The sequence below is a fragment of the Pogona vitticeps genome, chromosome 1 (genome assembly GCF_051106095.1).
Source record: "Pogona vitticeps strain Pit_001003342236 chromosome 1, PviZW2.1, whole genome shotgun sequence".
In the NCBI taxonomy this organism is placed as follows: domain Eukaryota; kingdom Metazoa; phylum Chordata; class Lepidosauria; order Squamata; family Agamidae; genus Pogona; species Pogona vitticeps.
In genome coordinates, this window is record NC_135783.1 from 223,899,427 (window position 1) to 223,921,625 (window position 22,199).

The 22,199-nt window shown below is 40.5% G+C and overlaps 1 protein-coding gene and 1 long non-coding RNA gene across 3 annotated transcripts in view; one reads left to right on the forward strand and one right to left on the reverse strand.

Annotated features, from left to right (window-relative positions):
- Nucleotides 1-3,499: 3,499 nt before the first annotated feature.
- LOC140702789 (uncharacterized) lies at nucleotides 3,500-21,544 on the forward strand. The gene is made up of 3 exons (XR_012082052.2): nucleotides 3,500-3,592; nucleotides 16,722-16,804; nucleotides 21,335-21,544. It is a non-coding gene; the product is annotated as an uncharacterized LOC140702789 (long non-coding RNA).
- THSD7B (thrombospondin type 1 domain containing 7B) overlaps nucleotides 11,396-22,199 on the reverse strand; it is a 642,879-nt gene continuing 632,075 nt past the window's right edge. For both annotated transcript variants that reach the window (XM_078376996.1, XM_020779664.3), the window contains 4 exons: nucleotides 19,025-19,107; nucleotides 16,608-16,800; nucleotides 15,047-15,134; nucleotides 11,396-12,602 (listed from right to left, as the gene is read on the reverse strand). In XM_078376996.1, coding sequence (XP_078233122.1) covers nucleotides 12,521-12,602; nucleotides 15,047-15,134; nucleotides 16,608-16,800; nucleotides 19,025-19,107 — 446 coding nt within the window. In that variant the 3' untranslated portion in view covers nucleotides 11,396-12,520. The remainder of the gene's footprint in view (nucleotides 12,603-15,046; nucleotides 15,135-16,607; nucleotides 16,801-19,024; nucleotides 19,108-22,199) is intronic.

Genomic DNA, 22,199 nt, shown 5'->3' on the forward strand with positions numbered 1-22,199 from the left:
TGATTGCTCACCTGTCCCACCTATAAGATTCCCAGAGCAACTGGTCAGGAACTATGTGAAAAGAAAACTGGAAGAGGCAGGCCTTTGATCTCTTCCCACCAGGCTTTTCCTGCATTCTGATGTTTAAATCAGGGTGAGGGAAAAGCTTGCTGAGTACGATCAGAAAAGTCAAGGCATTTTACTCATGTTTTTGAAGTTGCCCCCCTCCAATTTCACAGAGAAAGAGCCAGTCTGTGCAAAAGCTCCTTGAGATGGCTTCAGTGGAGGATGGGTAGCAGAGAAGGGGTATATTTAAAAGGCCAGCTACCAAATGACCATTAACTCATAAGACATGGCATTTTCTTTGAACTTTAGATTGCCTTTTAATATAAAAAAGGAGCATGAAGCACTTTATAAAACCTCATGGAAGCAATGTCAACATCCTTGCAAAGCTCTCACATGAAAGGTATGTTGGAGTTTTATTTGCAACCATCTATACTGCCTGTGGTTTGGGTGACTAATGGAGACCTTTCTGGGTTGGAGTGACTGTCAATCTATCCAGCACTAACCAATCATTCTTTCCCATCTCTGAATTTAAAGAGAGCCCCACCTTCCTGCTGAGAACCCTTTCTCTCTTTTTAGTCTGATGAAGCAGTTTGTTAGCTTGCTGTTGATCTGTTCACAACTGTAAGCAATGAAACATTTTTATTCTTTCTCATACAAATGTCTCAGAGTACGTTATTGAGACCTTAAGTGCCGGTTAATGAGAAATGGGTAGACTTCCTGGGGAACTTGTAGCTATGCTACCCTGTGAATCTCTGCACTTCTGCTGCGTAGCAAAGGAATTTTACCAGAAGTTCAAAACTCTGCAACATGTTTATGAGAAATTGAAGGTTTAAAATGGGTGAGTTTGCAAATGAATGGCTTCACATCTATTTACTTTACATGGTCAGAGATCAAATGTGATGTCTCCAAATTAATAATCCTCAATCTTTAATACAGTGGTGCCTCGACTTACAAACATCCATACTTATGATCTTTTTGAGTTACGACCAGCTCCGGCCACAAAATTTTGCTTCTACTTGTGACCGGAGCTTCCACTTACGAACAGAAAAAGGCAGGGGGAAAAGGCGGGAGATTCAAACTATAGGTGGGGACGAGGCTGCTTCTTTGTAGATCTTTCGCCCCAGCAGTTAGTGAGTGTGTGTTGGAGGAGGCTTGGGACTGCCTCCTTCTGCTTCTGAGTGAGCGTGTGTGTGTTTGCAGGGAAGCTTCGGGCTGCCTGGTAAGGTAAGGTGCTATTTTCTGCTTTTTAAAAACTGTTCTGGGTGTTTTGGGGTCTTGGGGGGGTTGATTGCTTTTGGGGGGGTTTCCCCATTTCTGATGTGTATTGGGGGGGTTGTTTGCTTTTGGAGTTTCCCCCCATTTCTGATGGGTCCTGCGGGGTTTGTTGATTTCCCCCCATTTCCGATGGTTCTGGGGGGTTGGTTGCTTTTTGGGGTCCCCCATTTCCCATGGGTCTTGGGGGGTTTGTTTTTTGCTTCCCCCATTTCCCATGGGTCTTGGGGGTTTGGTTGCTTTTGGGGGTTATTTTCCCCATTTCCGATGGGTGCTGCATGCTTCCCTTGCTTTTTCCTTTGTTTTCTTTGCATTTCCAACCTGCCCCCATTTTTTCTGTGCATTTCCAATGGGTCTTGCATGCTTGATTGCTTTTCTTCCCCCCTTCGGCCACAAGGGATTAAATGCGTTTCCAATGAGTCTTGCAGTATTTTGTGTGTGTGTGTGTGATTTTTTTCTTCAGCCAGAACAGATTAATTGCATTTCAATGGATTCCTATGAGAAATGATGCTTTGACTTATGACCATTTCGAGTTACGTCCATCTTCTGTTACGGATTATGGTCGTAAGTTGAGGCACCACTGTAGATGCAAAGGAATAGTAGTTTTGATTCCAAAGAATTGCATGAAAGTTCAGTATCAGGTTCTAGAAGGGCTTTTCATTAGAGAAGAATAACAGGCATGTTATTTTATGCTTTTAACTATCATGACTACCATATTTTTCCATGTATAAGACTATACGTTTGTCTAAAATCTTTAGACTAAAAATTGAGGGTCATCTTATACACAGAAGTAAGCTGAGGAGAGAACAAAAACAAGTGGAGGGGAAAGCAGGGATCAAAGCGATCCTGCAGTGCTTTGATCCCTTCTCCCTGCACTTGCTAAGCCCCACTTAGATTTCTTAAGTTTGTATTAGAAAAGTGGAGGGCGTCTTATACATGGGGGTGTCTTATACATGGAAAATGTGTTTTTAAATTAAGATAATTTCTAACATTTATATGTTTTAATCACTTAATGTATGTTAATCAGTTTTGTAGTTTAATTATTTTTAGAATGCATCCCTATTTGTGTTTTTAGTTGTACTCTTTTTAATACAGTGAGCTGCCTTGAGTCTCCTTATCAGGAGAATGGCAGCCATTAAATAAATAAACAAACAAATAAACAAAGAGGCAAGCAGCATTTTAAAATTCAATAGCTGAGACTTTATATGCCCATGTAGGGTTGCCAAGTTTTAGATTTTGGCTCTGGATGGGAGGCTGCTAACCAGGCAGCCCTAAATTGCTTTTCTGTGCTTCTCATGGTTTGAAGACATGCTTAGGAGCTTGTCTTTTCCATTACCTCTCCTGCTCTCGAGCTGTTCTTGCTGGTGGAATTCACATTCTGGCCTTCAGTTCACCAGTGAGTATCAGTGTTCTTTGCTTGTCACACATTGTCTGTCCCTAATTTTCCCAACCCAACACTCTCCAGATGCACAGAACTGTAGCTCCCATCATTCCCGGCCAACAGGTTTGGGAAAGCTGTTCTGACACAGATGGGTCAATATAAGCCATCTTGAAGGTGTGAAATCTTCGGCCCTGCACTTGAAAAGCCTGAAAAATAATGTATAGATTCAAACAGCTCTGGACTGTATGCCAAACAGAATCCTTCTTTATAGCTTGACATTTTGCACAGATATTGTTGCACAGAGCCGTGGAGAAAACCATATGGAAAAGAGAGAGAATAAAAGGGAAAGAACAACCCCTGAATATTGAAGAAATATGTGATAGAAGTCCACCACTTCTTACTTGACCAAAGAAAGGGAAAGCGCTGCTTTAAAAAAATAAGAGAGTCCTGCATTGTGTGCCGATTTGATGTTTCTGTCTCTTTCAGCAGCACAAAGAGGGCAGCAAAGACCCAGATTTGACCAACGGAACAGTATTTCAGTGGCTGCATTGGACACAATGAATGAAAGGAGTCTGTGAAAGGTTAAGAGAAGGAAGGCCTTCCTACACATTTCTTTTGTATACATGGTTCTCAGAGAGGAATGGATTTCTTAGAATTTATTTCAAACACAATAAAATAATACATTTTTTTTTTACTCCCTTCGGTGATTTTAAATTTGAAACCGGACATACTTTTCTCCCCTTTTCTCCAGATAATTCAGTTACTGGAGCTCAGCTGTTGCTTTCATATCCCCTGTGCCAAGGAGCCTTGGGACTATCAGAGATAAGAAGAGTGAGAATGCAAGAGGATGCTGCCCCAGAATGCCCCACCTGCCAGCGCTGGAAGGGGACCCAGGTATCGGAACAGGGCTGGTAGTATTCAGTGTTTCCGTGTTTTGACTTTTGGTTCAAATCACTGGTTGTCTGGGCTGACACAATGTGGGGAGAAAAGAACGCAAGGGAGTAGGAACTATCCTCTGCTATGTACTTTTATATGCCCACTTCAGGATTAATGTACACATGACATGACTGGGACAGACACACGCTTCACCAGAAATAGTATATTGGGGTGAGAGGGATCCCAGAAAAGTTGTTGGGCCAACAACCATGCCTCAGCCTCCTGCCAACCCCTCTATTAGTCTTCAGGGACCTCTCAGTTATGGTAGCTAGCCTTGTGGTATGACACGATATGAGCAATCTCCATGGTCTCTCCCATGGAGGTAGAGTGCCCCAGTCACAGGGAGACAACATGTCAGAGAGACCAAACCTATGATGAATATTCTAGAATATTTGAGGAGCAAACAGGGTGACTTCAAGCGGAGGGTCCATCAAGAAGGAGCAGGGTAATGAGAAGCGTGTGACTTGGAAGGGGGAAGAAGCTTATTCAAGAGCATATAAAATGAGGGTGGAGACATTGAGAGAAGGTAGAGGAACTTTGAAAAACATAGTGGATCAAGTGGAGGAAGAGCAGGGAGATGAGGCGTGGCCCATGGAGGAGCTGCCCAGGGAAGCCTTACGGACTGTGGTTGTCCACTGGACATGTTTTGACACACTGGTCATTTCAGTAATCTTCTGATGACCAACCCTTCCAAGTCTCTGACCCCAATGCAGCCAAGGAGATTGAGGTGTCAACACCACTTTCAGTATCTGCACCAACTGGAGTCAGAGGTTAGGGTTGCTTGAAGTCAGGCATGAAGGCAGTATGTTTGGGACTCTGGCCAGCAACAACAATGGTAGATCCATAGAGGCTGGAGTTAACCACTGCTCAGGACAGAGATTCAAGAAGGTAGGCCATGTGATATTGATACTCAGAGAAACCATTTTGTCCTGTTAAGGTTGTGTTGTTACTGGAATAAAAACTCACGTTGTAGCATTTCTCATCCTTGACTGTCATGTCTTGACCTGTTGGACCACTTGAGGGCCACACAATCCGGACTGTGCACTTTCAATACAATCTTTAGAGATTCTGAAGGTTACATTGTTAAAGACCAGTATTTCACAACCAAGAGCTTTGTCAGATGAAACAAGTCACCATGGATTCACTCTTCTTTTCATTTCCAGGATTACAACAGCCTTATGCTCTTCAGATACACAGCCTCAGGTTTACCTGTGCTGGATCTGCATTGGGAATTCATATTTTAATAACCCCTCTCTTCTGCCTTTGGCCATGTTCTTTAATTTTGTTCAGTAGATTCCATTGATTTCAGTGGAGCTAAATCTGGAAGCTTACCTGTTGCTACTTGAATGAACTGATAGCAGTTGACATAACCCTCCCACTGTATTTATGTTGTTAAAATACGAAACTCCTGCTTCCCCCCTTATGATGAATGACCATGGACCAAGTGACTTTAGATAATGTGGGGAGATGTGATGTGGCTACCTGGTGAACCAGCAATCTATATAATCCTGCCAAGTAATAAGGATAATGTTATTATATACCCACATGTGACCAGAACGTTTGAGATGTGATGCAGATTCTATTCAACTGTTCATAGGTTGCTATGGATTACCAACCTACCATATTGCTACATTCCCAATGTAATAATCTGGCACTTAGTTAATGGTAATTTGCTTTCCCCCTGATGATTAGAAATATCATGAGTTGAAATTACTTGTTTCAGATTATGGAGTTTGTGACTGTCTGTTTGTAATAGGTATTTGCCCTCTTTCTAAGGAATTGAGGTATAGTGTATTAGATGTCACTTATCTCATCATTCATGTTTAGAAGACAGATAAATACATTGTTTTCAGACAGGCCTTTGGTAACCCTCTCCCTATTTAATTTAATTTGATTTAAATTATAGTTTAACTGTGCAATTTTAATTTTAATTGGTTGTATTGTCATTGCCATTTTTTACTTTTGTACGTATAGTTATTTAGGTGGATTGCAGGTGTGTGGAGGTGGGATTGCCTTTTGTTGTGGTTTTATGTTCGTTTTCTATTGTAAGGCACCCAAAGTAGTGGCTTGCCACTATATGGGCTGGGTATAAATTTAATAAATAAAATAAATCCGCAGAAGTTATTTTAGAATGTAAGATAAGATTCTGACCAGGTGAGGTAAAGTTGGCTATTTTGCAGGCTCATGGGTGAATGCTGCTCCCCAACCCCACTATTAGCTCATGTACCAATTACCACCACTGATGTGACTAGATCAACCAACAAAGTGGCTTTTTGATGAACAAAAGACTTTTATTTCAGACATTTCTCTCCAAGCTATTATGGTTTCCCCATCCAAATCTAAAGCCCGCCTCTCTTCCTGGATGCACTTGTTTCATTAATGTGCTTGAAAAGTACCACTCTGATGTGGCTGACACAGCAACCACAGTTCCTGAGATGCAAATGCTTGGACAATACAAGGTGGACCTCTTGTTGTTGTTGTTACTGCTGCTGCTGTTGTTGATAGTGGTGATGGCCAGTTTATCAGTCCAGTTTTAGATCAAGCTGAAGAACTTTTCTGTCCCTGCAAATTGTCTCTAAATTATCTCCTTGCATTTCAAGTGCAGTTTTATGTTGGTGGCTTTCCTCTAGCCCTGTTCTGGCATTCAGGATAGGATTAATCTGAATGCATGAAGAAAGAGAGTAGGTTAGCCCTGAACACCATCTCTCTTTTCCTCATGTGGCGAGTGCTGACATGCTCGATCTTCTGTGCGTGCAGCCTTTCCACACAACTGGGAATTCTGATTTTTCTCATGTGTTTTTGAAGTCTTTCCTTTATGGCTCTCCGTGTAAAGAAAATGAGAACCGAGGGGAGTGAGAGCAGCTTGCTTTATCTTGTCATGTACTCAGGTTAACCTGAATGCCTGAACAGGGGCTTCTGCGTTCAGAGAAGTTTTCACTTCTCTGAACACACAAACATCTTTTGAAAAGGTGCAAGTACTTCACAGAACAGGTAGAAGACTTTAACAGGATTGGGGACACTATATTTGCTGCTCTGATTCCTTCAGTGTAGATACAGAGTGCCTCGATAGGTGCCATTTTGGCACCAGAGTACATGACTGACAGGTAAATGACAGGAATTGCAATCTGCCTCTCAGGCTAAGGATTTTGAGGCTGCTTTGGAATATCCACTACATCACTGTCTGAGCACCTTCAGGTCCAGTTGACACTGTGTGATCAGTAGTCATGTGACTATATTCTGGGACTCATGAAGTGTCAGGCAGAAATTTGGGAGATCTTGGCTAAAGTCCTCACTGGCTCATGAAAATCATGACTTGGTGACAGTAACTCTCTCAGCCTGAGCTCCACAGGGCTGTTATTATGAGGATGAAGAGGGGAAACAGAGAGCAACATACACTGCCGCAGTAAGAAATTATGAGCAAGTGAAGATTGGCTTCACAACCCAAAGTATTCTTTTAGAAGCTGTTTTAAATTTCTACAGCTTTGCTTTTGTGCCCAAATTAGGCCTGGTACTTTATCCACATTTTGTTCCTCTGGGTAAGTCATCTGTCATCACTTGTCTTAATTAAGTCAGCTACCTTCTTAAACAAGTAAGGGTTGGAAGCAGCAAATCCAAATCACTTAATTATTTAAGCTATACGACTTACCAACCAAGCTGAGGTGTTCTGAGGATTGATTAGATAGCAGGACTGCAAGGAGCGCTGCAGACAAAAAGCTGCAACAGAGCAATAAATCGCAGGTCACCAAACCCTGAGCTTGGCTGAAATCAATGGATGCCATTTCAACCAACAGTGTATCAAAATGCCGAAGGCACATCTTTGCCGATGCTTTGAGCATGCCAGCTGCCAACGAACATTTGTTGTTGTTAAGTCGTTTAGTCGTGTCCGACTCTTCGTGACCCCATGGACTAGAGCACGCCAGGCCCTCCTGTCTTCCACTGCCTCCTGGAGTTTGGTCAAATTCATGTTGGTCGCTTCGATGACACTGTCCAACCATCTCATCCTCCGAACATTAGCCATATACATAGAGACATTACTAAGTGTGAATCTGAACTTATTTGAACTCTTGTGACAAGCAGTAAAGAAAACATAGTGGCTCTCTTACTGATGAAATTGAAGTTTAGCTAAGAAAGAAGATACTTTTCTATATACAGTATTGTGTTCTCTAGGACAGAAGTTGAAAAAGTTACACTCCTATCATAGCCATCATCTGGATGAGTTTGGCTGGCTGGAGGAGTCAATTCTAAGAGTTCTTAATCTCAATGTAAAGCTTTTCAGGTTCTCCTCTAGGAGATAGCAGAGAATGTTCAGCAAGCAAAACACACACAGAGAGAAAGAGAGAGAGAGAGAGAGATGGATGAGAAGCAACAATGTTTTCTAAATCCATTTAGAAATCTGAACCTGCTGTTCTCACCTTTCTCTTTAGACTTGCTGTCGAAGTGGAATAATGGGTGAGAAAGCACAGAGAATTTGCATGTGAATAGTCCCTCCCTTATGAATTTAATACATGTGTCGGAAATGAAGACTGTCTGGGATTGTGCTGCATTATGTGATTGAGGAAGGGAGACTGTATAGAGACATTCCTCCCCTTCCTCAGCAAGCTTCCCTTTGCATGCCCAAACACTGGTTGTGAGCTCGGTCACACAACTGGTTGTGCATTGAGAGGAGAACATACCTTTCCTTGGTAGGATACTGGCCCTTCTGTTTAGACGTTCAGAGGAAAATTATCACTGTCCTGGGATACATTGTTTACATTGCTTTGAATTCAGAGCCAATAATGTATATTTTCCTAAAATCAATTATTGTTTTTACCAAAAGAAAAACAACTATTGATCAGGTTCATAATGTGTATTTTAATGTGGGGGTGGGGGAAGCTAGCTATATGTTTAAAGTAATGTGTACTTTGATTCTCAGAGCATTTACAACAGAAGTGGTATTTGCTTTTAGCTGTTTTAAACTGGTGATTCATGATTCAAGAAATAGGACTGAAATATAGCTGTAGATACCAAATGCGTGAGGGGTCGTGATGGTGCTGTGGGCTAAACCGCAGAAGCCTGTGCTGCAGGGTCAGAAGACCAGCAGTCATAAGATCGAATCCATGCGATGGAGTGAGCTCCCGTCGCTTTGTCCCAGCTCCCGCCAACCTAGCGGTTCAAAAGCATGCAAATGCAAGTAGATAGATAGGGACCACCTCGGTGGGAAGGTAACAGTGTTCCGTGTCTAAGTCGCATTGGCCATGTGACCACGGAAGATTGTCTTCGGACAAAACGCTGGCTCTATGGCTTGGAAATGGGGATGAGCACAGCCCCCTAGAGTCGAATATGACTGGACAAAAATTGTCAAGGGGAACCTTTACTTTTACCTTACCAAATGTCTACCAAAACTAAGTGGGACAGCAGTTAGCATTGTTAACTAAAAGCCCAGTTGTGATATAAGTAGCTTCTTGCCAGATGGAACCTTTAATGGAGCTTCTGATAGGCTTGGGAAATGAATCACCCCAGTCTGTATATGCAACAGAATGAATTAAAAGGTTGGCTGTAGGCGCCTTATCTTATTTTGAATTGCACTGTTTAAAACAGAAGATTGGCACAACTAGTGGAAGACTGGACTTCCTCCCTGATGCACATAAACTTTCTATTTACAGCACAGGTATGATGCCCATGTCACCCACCCTCCGAGGTTTTGTTCTGTTTTTGACTACAGTTCCCATCATCTCTGGCCACTGGCTGGGCTGATGGAAACTAGAATCCAGCGATATATATACAGACTTCCAAACCAATTCAAAGGTAATATGGGACGGAAGTAATCAGAGGGGATCTCTCTCACCCGCAGCATGGTACTGTACCATCCATGCTTCCATTTCATCTCACAAGAGGTGCAGACCCCATTTGTCATGGAAATCTCCAAAACATTTCTGGCTCATGATTTGAAGAGTATAATAAATGTGTGATAGTTTGAGGAGCTCAGAAGCAGACTTTTCTCTGAACACATGAAGCCGAGTCTGCTCTTAGCCAGGCTTTTGTTTAGCAGAGGGAGGAGAAACTGTAAATTGTTGCCTCTGTCACCTCTGCCTCATACGAATCTAAACTCCATTTGGCCAAGTTCTAAACTATCTTTGCCCAATGAAGAATTATGGAGCTCATCTTCCTGGTAAACGTTTAGTAATCTAGGGAAGCTATGGCCCAAACTCAGCCTTTGTTTTTCCTGTCAAGGATGTCTTCAAAGTCACAAGGTAGAACAAAGGCTGGCCCAAGAAATCTTCCTACCGGAGGACAAAAATGATGTATCTCCACTCCCACCCCCAATTCTGTGTACAAAAATCACCTGTATATCAGTGCTGGTAACAAGACAGCAATCTCCACTGCACAGAAGGCAAAAGATGGAGGGAGTGAATGGAGAGGAATCCATTTTTGATGTGTGACAACTTTTAATATACTCAGTTATTCAGTTTTAAAAAAGAAAACCTGATACTGTATACTGCTTTGGGTTTTAGAACACAATGGCACAGTGTTTAAAATATTCTGTTCTTTCATGTCCGTATGGAACTAAAACTATGTGCAGGGATAATGAATGTCAGTCTTGAAGAACTCAGTTCAATATTTAACAATAGAACAACAGAGATGTCAATTTGGTAATGATCATTGTCTTCCCATGAATCTCTTTTGGAGCGCAGGAAATTCTCTGCTATCTTTAAGGCTTAGATATGACAAATTTCATACTGCTTTTGTCAGAAAAGTCACTGTTGCATAGCTTACGGTTTAAAATTAGAATAAAAGCTAATGTTAGGGCAGCCACTCAGCGGCTGAAATTCTGTTGTACAATTTTGCGCCATGGTTTTTCAGAAAGTAAAAAATTACAATGCCTCCTCACATCTTAAAGGTTCTATGGCACTGCTGAGATTCCTCTCATCATGGTGAAGCTGTCGGGGAGGGGGCAGGATGGAACGGGATCCTTTAATTTCCAAAAATCACCACCTCTGGTAAAACCATCCAGGTCGTTGTGTTGATTTTTGTCAACTAAAGGCTTCCCCTTGTCCCATTGGTTCCAAAAGCAAAAAGGGTTCCCAAGAGAGCCTTGAAACATTGGCAGGGCTCCAGTCATTTATAACTTCTAAAAAGCTGATGATATCATTGGTCTTACATAGTGTAAAAGTTACACAACAGGATTTCAGCAAGCGGGTCTTTTCCCTGCTTGTGTGGGGCAGGACAGAGCAATCGACTTTCTACCCCAATCGCTCCCAGTAGGCATCCAAGGTGGAAACGGATTCTTCTCTTATTCAAGTGTAGCTGTTGTGAGGGAGGAGGAACCAAAGTGCTGATGAATCTTTTTTTTTTAGTCCTCTGGCAAGTAAGTGCAGAAACTTCGTTTGTCACACGACATTTAGCCTTAGTTGCCTGTTCTCCTATTAGTCCCGTTAGAAATATTCCTGGAATATTATTTTTGGCTTGGCTGCTTATTTCTTTGATTCTTCTGATCACTAATATACACACGGCAGGAAAGGAACGCACACAGTTCCCTTTGAGAGCATCTGACAGAAATGTCTCCATTTGGGAAAGTACGTCTCTAACGAAGAACAACTTTGGCTTAAAATGGGTTGGGATTTACTGTTTTTGTTTGTAATCAGTAATCACTTCTTGAACCCATTTTAAACCCTTCCCTCTCTCTTGCACTTTGCTCAGAATTATGGTGCCCTAGGCTAGGATGTGATTTTAATTTTCTCAGACAAAAAAGGAAAGTCGTATTTATTGAGAGAGATTCCAGTGTTATCTTCGATCAACATTCCCACACTCTTTACCTTTTTATTTGTGTATAAATACATGTCAATACCACAAGATGGCACTTTCTTACTTGCAACACATACTATTACAAACACTTATCTTCTTCAAGATGTTCAGGATGTAGATTTGGAAACTTTTTTAAAAAGCAAGACCTTCTACAAACAGTGTGTGTGTGTGTATTTGTGTGTGTGTTAGATGCATAATAAATAAGGTCAGAGAATAAACTTTAAAAAAAGAATTTACAAATTTTTCAGATAATAAAATTTAAATTACAAAAGCAGAATTCATATTAAACAAACTTAATTACAGTTTTCCATGGTTAAAAATGTATCTAAATGGTTTAATACGAATTTAAAATATACTTTGACCATTCATCATCTCCCTAGTCACCAAAACTTTGTGTCCACCTTGTTTTCTGTTTGGTTTTTTTAAAAAAACTGCTTGCTTAGAAAGCCAGCTGGATTTTATGCTCCAAAGTGTTGATAATGTTTATTATCCTGCCCCTCTGATGGAAGGGAAAGGAAACTGCTTTCCTGTCCAATAAAGATAACTTTAAAAACCAAAGGAAATCAACGTAATTTTGAAAAAATACATGAATCAGTTTGACAATTCCTACAGTAACTCAACGGTAAATATTAGAAAACTTATTGTTGAAAGAGGTGAGGAATAAAGAAGTTTGCACTAATATAGTGCATAACGATGCAGTGTCCAACTTGTTCTATACAGTAAATGTCATTTTTTCTCCCCACAGGATTGTCATGCTTTTAAAAGTAAAAATCCGTAAACGTCTGTAGAAGGACTAGTTTGTCCTTTTGCCCACTGATCAATAGGAAGGGATGAATTTCTGAGATGCCACTTTGGACAAAGATACAGAAGGTCCTTCAATGGTATTTTTCTGGTAAATCAAGAGGCAAAATGATTGGATTTGCAAGTTGCATTCCACCAAGTTGTATCAGGGGGAGGTTATTTCAAAACACAAACATGAAAACAGACGAACAAAACAAAACTCAAACTGAGATGTATGACTCATATAAAACGAAACAAAACAAAAAAGGCGGGAGAAGGAAGCAATTAAGGCAACCGATGTCTACATTTGGATTTCTGTCTATGTTACATGTCAACATCTCCATCGTAGGCTAAGGTCAAACATTTTTGCTGTGGAGGAGCATGTTGCTGTTGTTTCGGCTTTTTGCTAAAAGGGGGAAAAAGAAATATACTTTTAAGAAAATAAACATGTTAGTTGGAGGGAAAAACACAGAGATACACACACTTAAAGCATGACCCAGCCAAAGTTAAAAAATAATTGGTTTCAATGACAGGGCTAAGAGGATGGCTAGATTTGTTCCCATTAAAATCAATGGGGTTTAAATGTGGTTACTTTTGATTGGCTCGTGTCCTTTCTAAAACTGGAACTCTGAATTACAAGTACCCTTATATTATTTCCCCCATGCAGTCTGAATACACTAAAAATGAAAATTCCACAATGATGTAACTGGGCCATGCAAAGTATCTGGAGCTCTAGTCCAATGTCTGGCTTAGCCCTTTACTGAGTGACATTTGTGATCACTGTCCAAGAAGTGACCTGTTACTTCTCAGTAAGAGAACTGAGCTTACTGTCTAACACTGATAACAATGAACGTGGTTCAATACGATGCTAGTAGGTCGCAATAACAATTACGTCCAAACATTAGCAGGTTCCCCATGAAGCCACTACAGCTGTTGCCATAGCCATAGAGAAAAGCCGCTTCTCAGTTTTTAAAATGGTCTTGTATTTTCAACATTGATAACTATTGTGGTAACAACATTAAAAACAGTTCTAGTTGCACACAAGGTTATCTCCTGTACATGCTTGTTTATACTTTGGCACAGCTAAGAAAATTTCAAAATAACATGAACAAGCCAAAGTTTTCCATGCTACACGGCTATATGCTAATTCTGGTGTCAATGTGCTGATGACACTGTGCCTTCATCTCATCATCTGGATTGGGTGAGGCTGTGCAAGTGCTGGACCAATGTCTGGAGGCTGTAACAGGCTGGATGAGGACCAATAACTGAAGCTGTATCCCAACAAGACGGAGACTCTTTGCTTTGGTAGTTCTGTGTTCTAGGACAGTGGTTCTTAACCTTTGTTACTCGGATGCTTTTGAACTGCAACTCCCAGAAACCCCAGTCAGGACAGCTGGTGGTGAAGGCTTCTGGGAGTTGCAGTCCAAAACTCCTGAGTAACCCAAGGTTAAGAACCAGTGTTTTAGGAATTAGGCAGGAGACCTGTTCTGGATGGAGTTACACTCCTCCTGAAGAAGCAGGCATGTTGTTTGGGGGCTACCCCTAAATTTATCCTTGGCATTGGAGGCTTATGTGAGTTCTGTGGCTCAGAGTGCCTGGTGCCAGCTTGACTGGTCCACCAGCTGGCACCATTCCTGGACTAGGATAACCTGATCATAACAGTCTATGCCCTGGTAATCTCCCCATTACACTAGTGCCATGCACCCTCTGTGGGGCTACCCTTCAAGATGACATGGATGTTGCAGTATGCAGCAGCTCAACTGCTAGCAAGATCATCTTTCAGAACCCACATGACACGGGTTCTGATGGATTTGAACTGGCTGCTGAAACACGTCCAATCTGAGTTTAAGGTGTTGATGATGACTTACGTATAAATCCCTAAACTGCTTAAAGGAGTGCCTTTCCCTATATAATTCTACCTGATCACTAAGATCTGTTAGGCAGATCCTGTGATATAGGGTGTGCTATAAATGCTTTGAATATAAACACCTGCCTGCCTGCCTGCCTGCCTGCACTGGAGGCACTCAAGAGAAAATTAGACAACCACTTGTCAGATCTGCTTTGATTTGGATATTTTGCACTGAGCAAGAGTTTGGACTCGATGGCCTTATAGGCCCCTTCCAAGTCAATTATTCTATGATTCTAGGAAACCAATGTTTTTGGATGCTGCATTGATTTCTAAATGCATGTTGCAGTTGCACAGCAGAAGACAAAGTAAATTTGGAAGATGACAAATTATTAGGCAAGAGACTTCAGGATTTTTTTTTTTTACTACAGCTACCAGAATTCACCAGTAATTTCTACAGCTAGAGTTCTGGTAAACTTCAAGTCTTCATAGGAGTTTCAGTATATGCACCTGTGCCTTGGCAAATTTATATCTACAGCAACAGCTATTAAGCATGGAGAAGGACGGGGTGGAGTATTCTAAGCTTGATGGAAGCTTTAAGGAACTAGGAGGCTGGTAGTCTCTCTGCTCATTAGGCTCTGTAGAGGGTGCCTCTCAAAACCTATCAGTCCCCTAATGCCTTGCAATTCCCCTAGAACTTTGAAAATTCTACCATGTCCTTTTTCTCTATGCTTAATAGCTATCACTGCAGAGAGAAACGTGCTTGGGCACATATGTGTATACTGAATCTCCAAGGACTTGGATTTTGTAGCTAAAGCTAGCAGAATTTTAGCTGTTGAAATTCTTGGTGAATTGTAGTCAAAATGAAGCAAAACAACCCCTCCCAAATCCCATGCCGACAAGTTTCCATTTTGATTTAAATGAACTTGATTCAAGTTAATCCATCTTACTTCCAAGAGAATGTATCTAAAACAGAGAAAGGCATAAATATATAAAATACATACCAAACAAGATATGAGGTGAAGATTAGGGAAAGTATAATGAGAAATCCACCAGCTGATACTCCATAAACCCAGAGTTTAAGTTTTCCATCTGGGGCAGATAAAGAAAGATGGAAAAATGTAAATTTCAAATATTTTTGTGGATCATAGTGTTAAAATGTTCCTAAACAACAATGGCTGGCTAGAAAACCCAGTGGTTTAGGTATCCGGCTATAAAGCCAGAGGCTGGGAGTTTAATTCCCCACAGTATCTTCTGAAAGAAGTGCTAACCTGGGTAAGCCTTGGTCAAGTTGCACAGTCTCAGGGTTCCCCTAGATGAAATGAATTGCATGTATTCTCTACATAAAAAAAAACCTGAAAGGATTGGCACCAGTTGGAATTGACTTGACACCATGCACTTATTACTAATCAACAATTATTAAGTAGGAAAGAACATTGTGTAGAGAAATCTTGGCACCATATAATGGTGAGATGCAAATGCTTAAGCATAGGCTGCAAAATCTGCAACAATAAAACAAATACCATATCTTGGTCACCCTCCCGTAGACATAGTCTACTTTGTCAATATCCTTAAACTGTGGCACCCAGAACTGGGCACAGTACTCCAGGTGAAGTGACAGCTTCTAAGCATTCTTAATATACCACCTTGATCATGATTCAAACTTTCCTTATGCGAATGGTCTGGTGGAATCAATGGGGCTTAACCACATGTGGAAGCCAAAAGTTTAAAATTTCATCATGGCTTGTCATAGGAAAAAGGTAGCACTCTTCTCCCAGGGAAACTTTCAGCCTGGGAGTGCGATTTGTCCACCTATGCACTCCCCAAATAGCTTTATACCCACATATAAGCTAACAAGGCATACATATGCATGATTCCCTGCCCTTAATTTACCATAGCCAATCTTTGTAACAGAAACAATAATGTGCATGATGATCAGCTCCATACCCATGCCACATTCTGGTCTGTGGGCATGAGAATGCATTCAGCCACGTAGATAGTACACAATCAATGCTGCCGGCATCAAAATTTGTTAAACAAAAGAGAGTAGGATGGTACCCTGAGTAACATCATTGTCAGCTCTCACAATTTTGATGACATGAAGAGCAGTTTCATAAGCATACCAGCAGGTGTCCAACCTTCTGCTACCTATCCAGCTCCCTTGGACTAGGGCCAAGATGACTGGGAAGAGTCATAAGTTTAAAGTATTTAACCATTATTGTAGAAAGTCTAGTTCTTTGTGCTGGGCCCTAACACTTCTGCTCCACCCCTGCATGACAACTTCATTTATTAACAATTAATCTGCCTTTCTTTATATGTAGTGTAAGAATTGTGAAAACATCATTGATTGCAATGCTGTGAAAGAAATCCAGGTCATTCTATAAAATGAAGTTACTGCACAATTTTATAAAGATTATACTGTGATATATTATAATAATAATATTAAATCATATTGCAAATAAAAGCTTGCATATTATCCAGCATGCTTTCTGATCCACTGTGTACAAATTTTACTTTTCAAAGTATTTTTCAAAGATAATTTTAAAAAAGGACTTCTTGTTTTACCTTGATTGAAAGGTTGGATTGACCATCCTTTGAAAATGTCATGCATTTTTGAGTTGACAGGTTTATGTTTTGCAGCATTTGTTTTAACATCAGCTTTCTTATCTTCTAAACCAGGAATCTTCATGCAATAATCCAGAAAACCATTTGATCTCAATATTTCTGTATAGCCTCTCTCACAACCACAGATACCACTCTAGGTAAAAAGAATGCATACAATACTGAAATTAGTTCAGCACATATGAACTATTCATAAAAGATTTCCACAGCTTGACACTCAACAATGCCAAATGCTTTGTTAATTCAGTGGTGAAATTCCAGCTTTTGGGGGAAATTTCTAGTTCTTATGAAGGAGAATAAAGCAATGCATGTTTTTTCCTCTTTTTTCACATTGTTTGGATACATATATTGCAGTAGACACACGGGATGTACAATCTGTGCTACAGAAAGACCACACTACAGAAAACCCTGCAAAATCAGAGTGACTGACAAAATATTTTTTCCAACATAACCTATTTTATACCCAACAATGTCATCCTATACACAATTACTGCAGTAGTAATTAGACAGACAGGGCTTCTAAGCAAGTATACATTTGACTGCATTGCGCAATACATTAAGATACAACGGTTTCTATTTTAACTGCATTTCAGAGGCAAAATAAAAGTAAAGTTTCTACAACATATAACATGCTGTCTGCCATCCTTAATCATGTAGGTGAAATCACTGTGAACTGTCTTGTGGATATGAAATGGATCCCTTTGAGCTTTGACATCGAAAGGAAATGTTTTCCAAGTTAAGAACAATTAGTCTATAGCCCGGGGCAGGCTCTGTGTAGCCCATGGCCCACATACAACCCAGGGACCAAAATGTCACCCCCAGCACCACTGCAGGTCCCCAGCACCTCAAAAACCCCTATCGTTTGCTCAGAAAGTCCCTTTGTGCCATCTAGAGTATGGGGACAATTTTGCTATGTATTGAGGGGCTCCCAGCACCTCTGTCCTCTTTCATCCCCAATTTTAAAAAAACGTTTACTTTTTTTCCTTTGGTGACTAGAGAGTACAAAGGGGCTTTTATATGGCGTTTCTAAGACATATTTGTTTTTAAAAAGTGTGTGGCAGTCCCCAGATGGTGCAACCCTGTGATCTCTGGAGTCTACTAACCTCATTTATAGCTCTCTCAGCATGTATCCTTTTGACACGAGATATACTGAGACCGAGGGTTTGGTGAGCTGCCTCATGACCACGCAAGGTATCAATATGAGACCCAAAGCATCTGGGATCATCTGGGAGCCCAAGTTTGGGAACCATTGCTCTAGAATCATGGTTCCCAACATTGTATCCCTAGACATTCTTGGACTAAAACTCCCAGAAGCCTTCACCACTAGCTGTGCTGGAAAGGGCTTCTGGGAAATGCAGTCCAAGAATGTCTTGGAACCCAAAGTTGGGAACCCCTGATGTAGAGTCTTTCAACATAGTCAGGACAGATTGCTTGTGTCCTGATAATTTATCTGTTGCTTGGTGCTACCATTCAATGTTATTGCAGCTAGGCTGGAGAAATGCTGATTTCCTATAAGGGTAGCTAGTTGTGTAAGTGTAAGGAATATTTGGGGGAGGGGTGAAATGTCCAACATGTGATCTCAAAGGAAGCATCTGAAAAGGTTCAGACAAATGGCAGAGAGTGAGCTGCTTCTGCTCCGGAGGCTTTTGACTTGGCCTCCTCAGTGAAGGTAAATAGAGAGAGTATTTTCAAAACTCTCTACGGTGAGCATAAAGGCACTGGGTAGCTCTCCAGATGGTGGGAACAGATAACCATTCAGATATTGTGGAACTGCAAATGCCAGGCATCAGAGCCAGTGGTGAGAGATGTCAGGAATCATAGTCCCAGAGTAGCTGAAAGGCTACATGTTCTGCCATAGCCCTCTGAGATACTTGCCATGGAGCAACTAAAATATTACTATTCCTCAGCTTCCCAGAATACATACGTGGGTGTGGATGCAAAGTAAAAATTCTGTTTACTATACAATACACTGCAGACAGCTTCCTCAAGTGGTAGCAGGTTCTGTGGAGGACTGCCCTTTAGTTGTCTGCACATACCTTCTCTTGCTCTTACTGTGAAAAAAATGTGCTTTGGGCTTACAAAGCTCCTTTTATATTTACGCACTGCCTTGCAGGGAATTCAGTCAATGGAAACAACCTTAGTAAACCAAAATATAAACAATGATTCCCCACACATGCGTCCTCATGCGCTCCTCTTCCAATTTATACATCAAATTCAATTCCTGGAATCTCCCTCCAAGTGAAGTCCTACTGAAGTATACCTCTTGCACATAAGAAAGCTTTTTTAAAAAATTCAAAGAATATTTATTTAAGTGTCAATGCTATTCATTCTGACTATGTAAATTTCGCTGTCTGGATTACCTGTGTGCAGTAAGAGAATGGCTTCTTACAAGCTGGGCTGCATTGCCTTGTTGTAGCTGGCTGCATCTGAAGAGAACAACCCCCTGTAAGAGCAATTGTCAGGAGAAATAATCAAAGATACATTTCCAAATGAGTCAGGAGTATCCGCAGGTTACTTGGTTATGGTGAGGCACTGCCTTGGCAGCTGGGTGGGTGAGATGGCAAGAACACTGTATCCATACCATTCCGAAGATGCCTAGACTTATGGAAGTTTGTCTTTAGTCCATACTGACAACTTAAACTATAGCTGTCAAACCTGGCATCTCTCCCCTTTCCAAAAATTCAATTACATAGATGTTATGTTCCAGCATACCCCCAAATAGATAAAATAGAAAGATAGATAGTGAACAGGTTTTTAAAAGCACATGGATCAAAAAGGAATGGTTCATGCAGAGATGAGACAAGTTAAGGAGTATCTCTCCTTAAAGTCGAGGAAACTTTGCTAAGAATGCAACATCCTTAGGTCCACCCAAGCTGCTTCTTCTTGGCATGGTGGTAGTCGGGAGATTTGTTTCTGAGTAGGAAGCTAAATGGAACTAAGCTTGGCTAGGCTTCAAAGCCTTCCAGTTTAGGCTTTTCTCCAATGTGAGGTGTTTATAAAACACCTGCGAGGGAGCTAGAGCTCTTGGAATGAGAAATACAGCATTTGTAGTCCAAAAAAATAAATAAATCCCAATCTATTTTTATTTCTCTCTCTTTTTTAAAGCCAACAATACCAATACAGGCGATTGCCCATATTGCAGTAGCTCTGTGCACCACATACCCCTGGAAGCAGTAGTTCACACAAACAGTGTTTCTAGGTCAATATGTTGCAGACAAAAGACTGCTGCAACACAGGAGGCTGATTTATATTAAACTGGTCTAAAGATCTCTGAAGCGAAGTATTTCTGGCCCTGACTGGCAGCAGCTCCCCACAGTTCCACGGAGTTATTGTTCCAGCTCTTCTTGGCGATGCCGGAGATTGTGCTTGGGACCTTCTGTATGAGTTCTCCCATGGAGCTGTTCTCCCTCCACATGGTGCTGAAGTCCCATATAAGATACAATGGACAAATGTGAACCCGCTCTCTGTGAATGTGGTGGTCACTAGGGGGAGCATTTCTATGACATTTCACATTTTCTCTGCAACCTACATTTGAATCCATAAGCAAGTTCAAACATGTTTGTGAGTTATCTGGCCTTTCTCACCAGATTACTCATAAACATGTTAACTCCCTTGTCCATAAGCTCAAGCATAGGTTGCAGGGGGAAAAACACGACATGCCATAGAGATCCTCCCCCCAATGGTCACTCTGACAGGTTCACTACCATTTTTAATAATAATTTGTTTATTAATAACAAACATAAAACATACCAGAACAAAACAGTATAAACAGAATAATATGCTACACAACCAAAAAACTCTACTAACACAAAAACGTCAAAACAAAATGCCTCCAAACACACCAGGACGATTGGAGAGCTAGCCAATTTTCTTCCCTTCATGGAGTCCCCACCCCTTCCAGAATTGTAGTGACTCTTGCAATGATGCATTTCCTTCCTTTTTCTTGATACATAATCAACACTGCATATCACATGTCTTTAAAAGTATACCTTTTTAATAACCCCTTCTTTCCTTCAGCAGGTCAAAAACACAGCAACCAGATTGATAACTGGGGCTGGTCGCAGAGGTCACATAATGCCCCCAGTTACAGCAGCTCCACTGACTGCCAATCAGTTTCTGGGCACAACTCAAAGTGCTGGCTCTAATTTGTAAAGCCCTGTCTCACTGACTGTGTGTCCCTTGATGAGCCTGCTTGAGCAATAAGATCATCAGGAGAGGCCTTTCTCTTGGTCCCATCATAGGAGAGGACCTTCTCTATTGTTGCTCCCAGACTTTGGAACTCCCTCCCACAAGAGACCAGGCAGGCCCCATCTTTGTTGACATTCTGCAAGCAGGCAAAGACCTGCTCTTTGTCAAATATTAATAAAAATGCTTTTAAAAAACATACTGTACCTTTAAATGTTGCTTAGTTATGTCCTTTATTTTTATTTTTTTAAAAACGGTTGCCAAAATTTCAATACAGTATATTCCTGCATTCCCACCATATATGAAAATATGTAGCAGTTTTCTGGCAACCTCTCCAACAGAATAATTCGTATTTATTTGATTTTATTTCATCAGAGTTATCACCAGCTGATAAAAATGTTCCTTAATCTTTATAGGCATAATTTCAATATTCTTATATCCCATATTTTCTCCCAAATTCTAATACTTATTTTTCTCTCTCTCAGGTCATATTCCCATGAAGATTTAAGTGAATCCTGTTGATCCTCCACTTCATGTAATATTTTATAAATTTTGCTTATACAGCATTATTTTATTTTCATCTGCACTTTCCTTTGGTAATACTATTTCCTCAAACTTGACAAATTCCCTATATTTGCCATTTTCTTGTCCACTATTCTAATTGTATTAAATTAAAGAAATATACTTTCTCCATCCCTATTACGTCTTTCATTTTTTCTCTATTCTCCATATTTTCTACCCAGTCTTTTCATTTAATAACTTGTTTTCCTCTTAATAACTTCTACAAATTTCTCAAATTTACTGGACAGTTCTCCAGTTCTAACACGAGACATAATGAGGGAATTGATGGACTAGGCATTTTTCTCTATTTGTTCCAAAGCGATAGCATGTTTTACAATTTCTCTACTTCTACCCTAATTAAATGGTCTGAAAAGAATATCCTCAAAATCTGAATCTAATTCTAGTGAGTCCATATCGTACCATATTACTTTATTGGAGTGCAAAATAATATCCCCAATGTATCTTAGTTGATTGTCAATATACTGTAATATTTCTCATGTCAGAAAGTCTCATAATTTTGAGCTGTATAGCATCTCTTCAATTAACTCTATCAGCGACATCCTAAATAAAAAAAATCCTAGGTAAAATTTTCATTTTAATCACCACTGTTCTTCAAAACCATGGAAATGTGTTTTTTCTATAATCATCTAACTTGGTTTTTTTCTATTTCTTGCTTCATTTTTTAAGGTTTTATTCTCTTAATTTCTCTAAATTCATAGCTATATTTATACCTAAATACTTAGCAGACTTTCAGGTCTTAATTTCATTTTTCACTATTTAGTTCTCCCC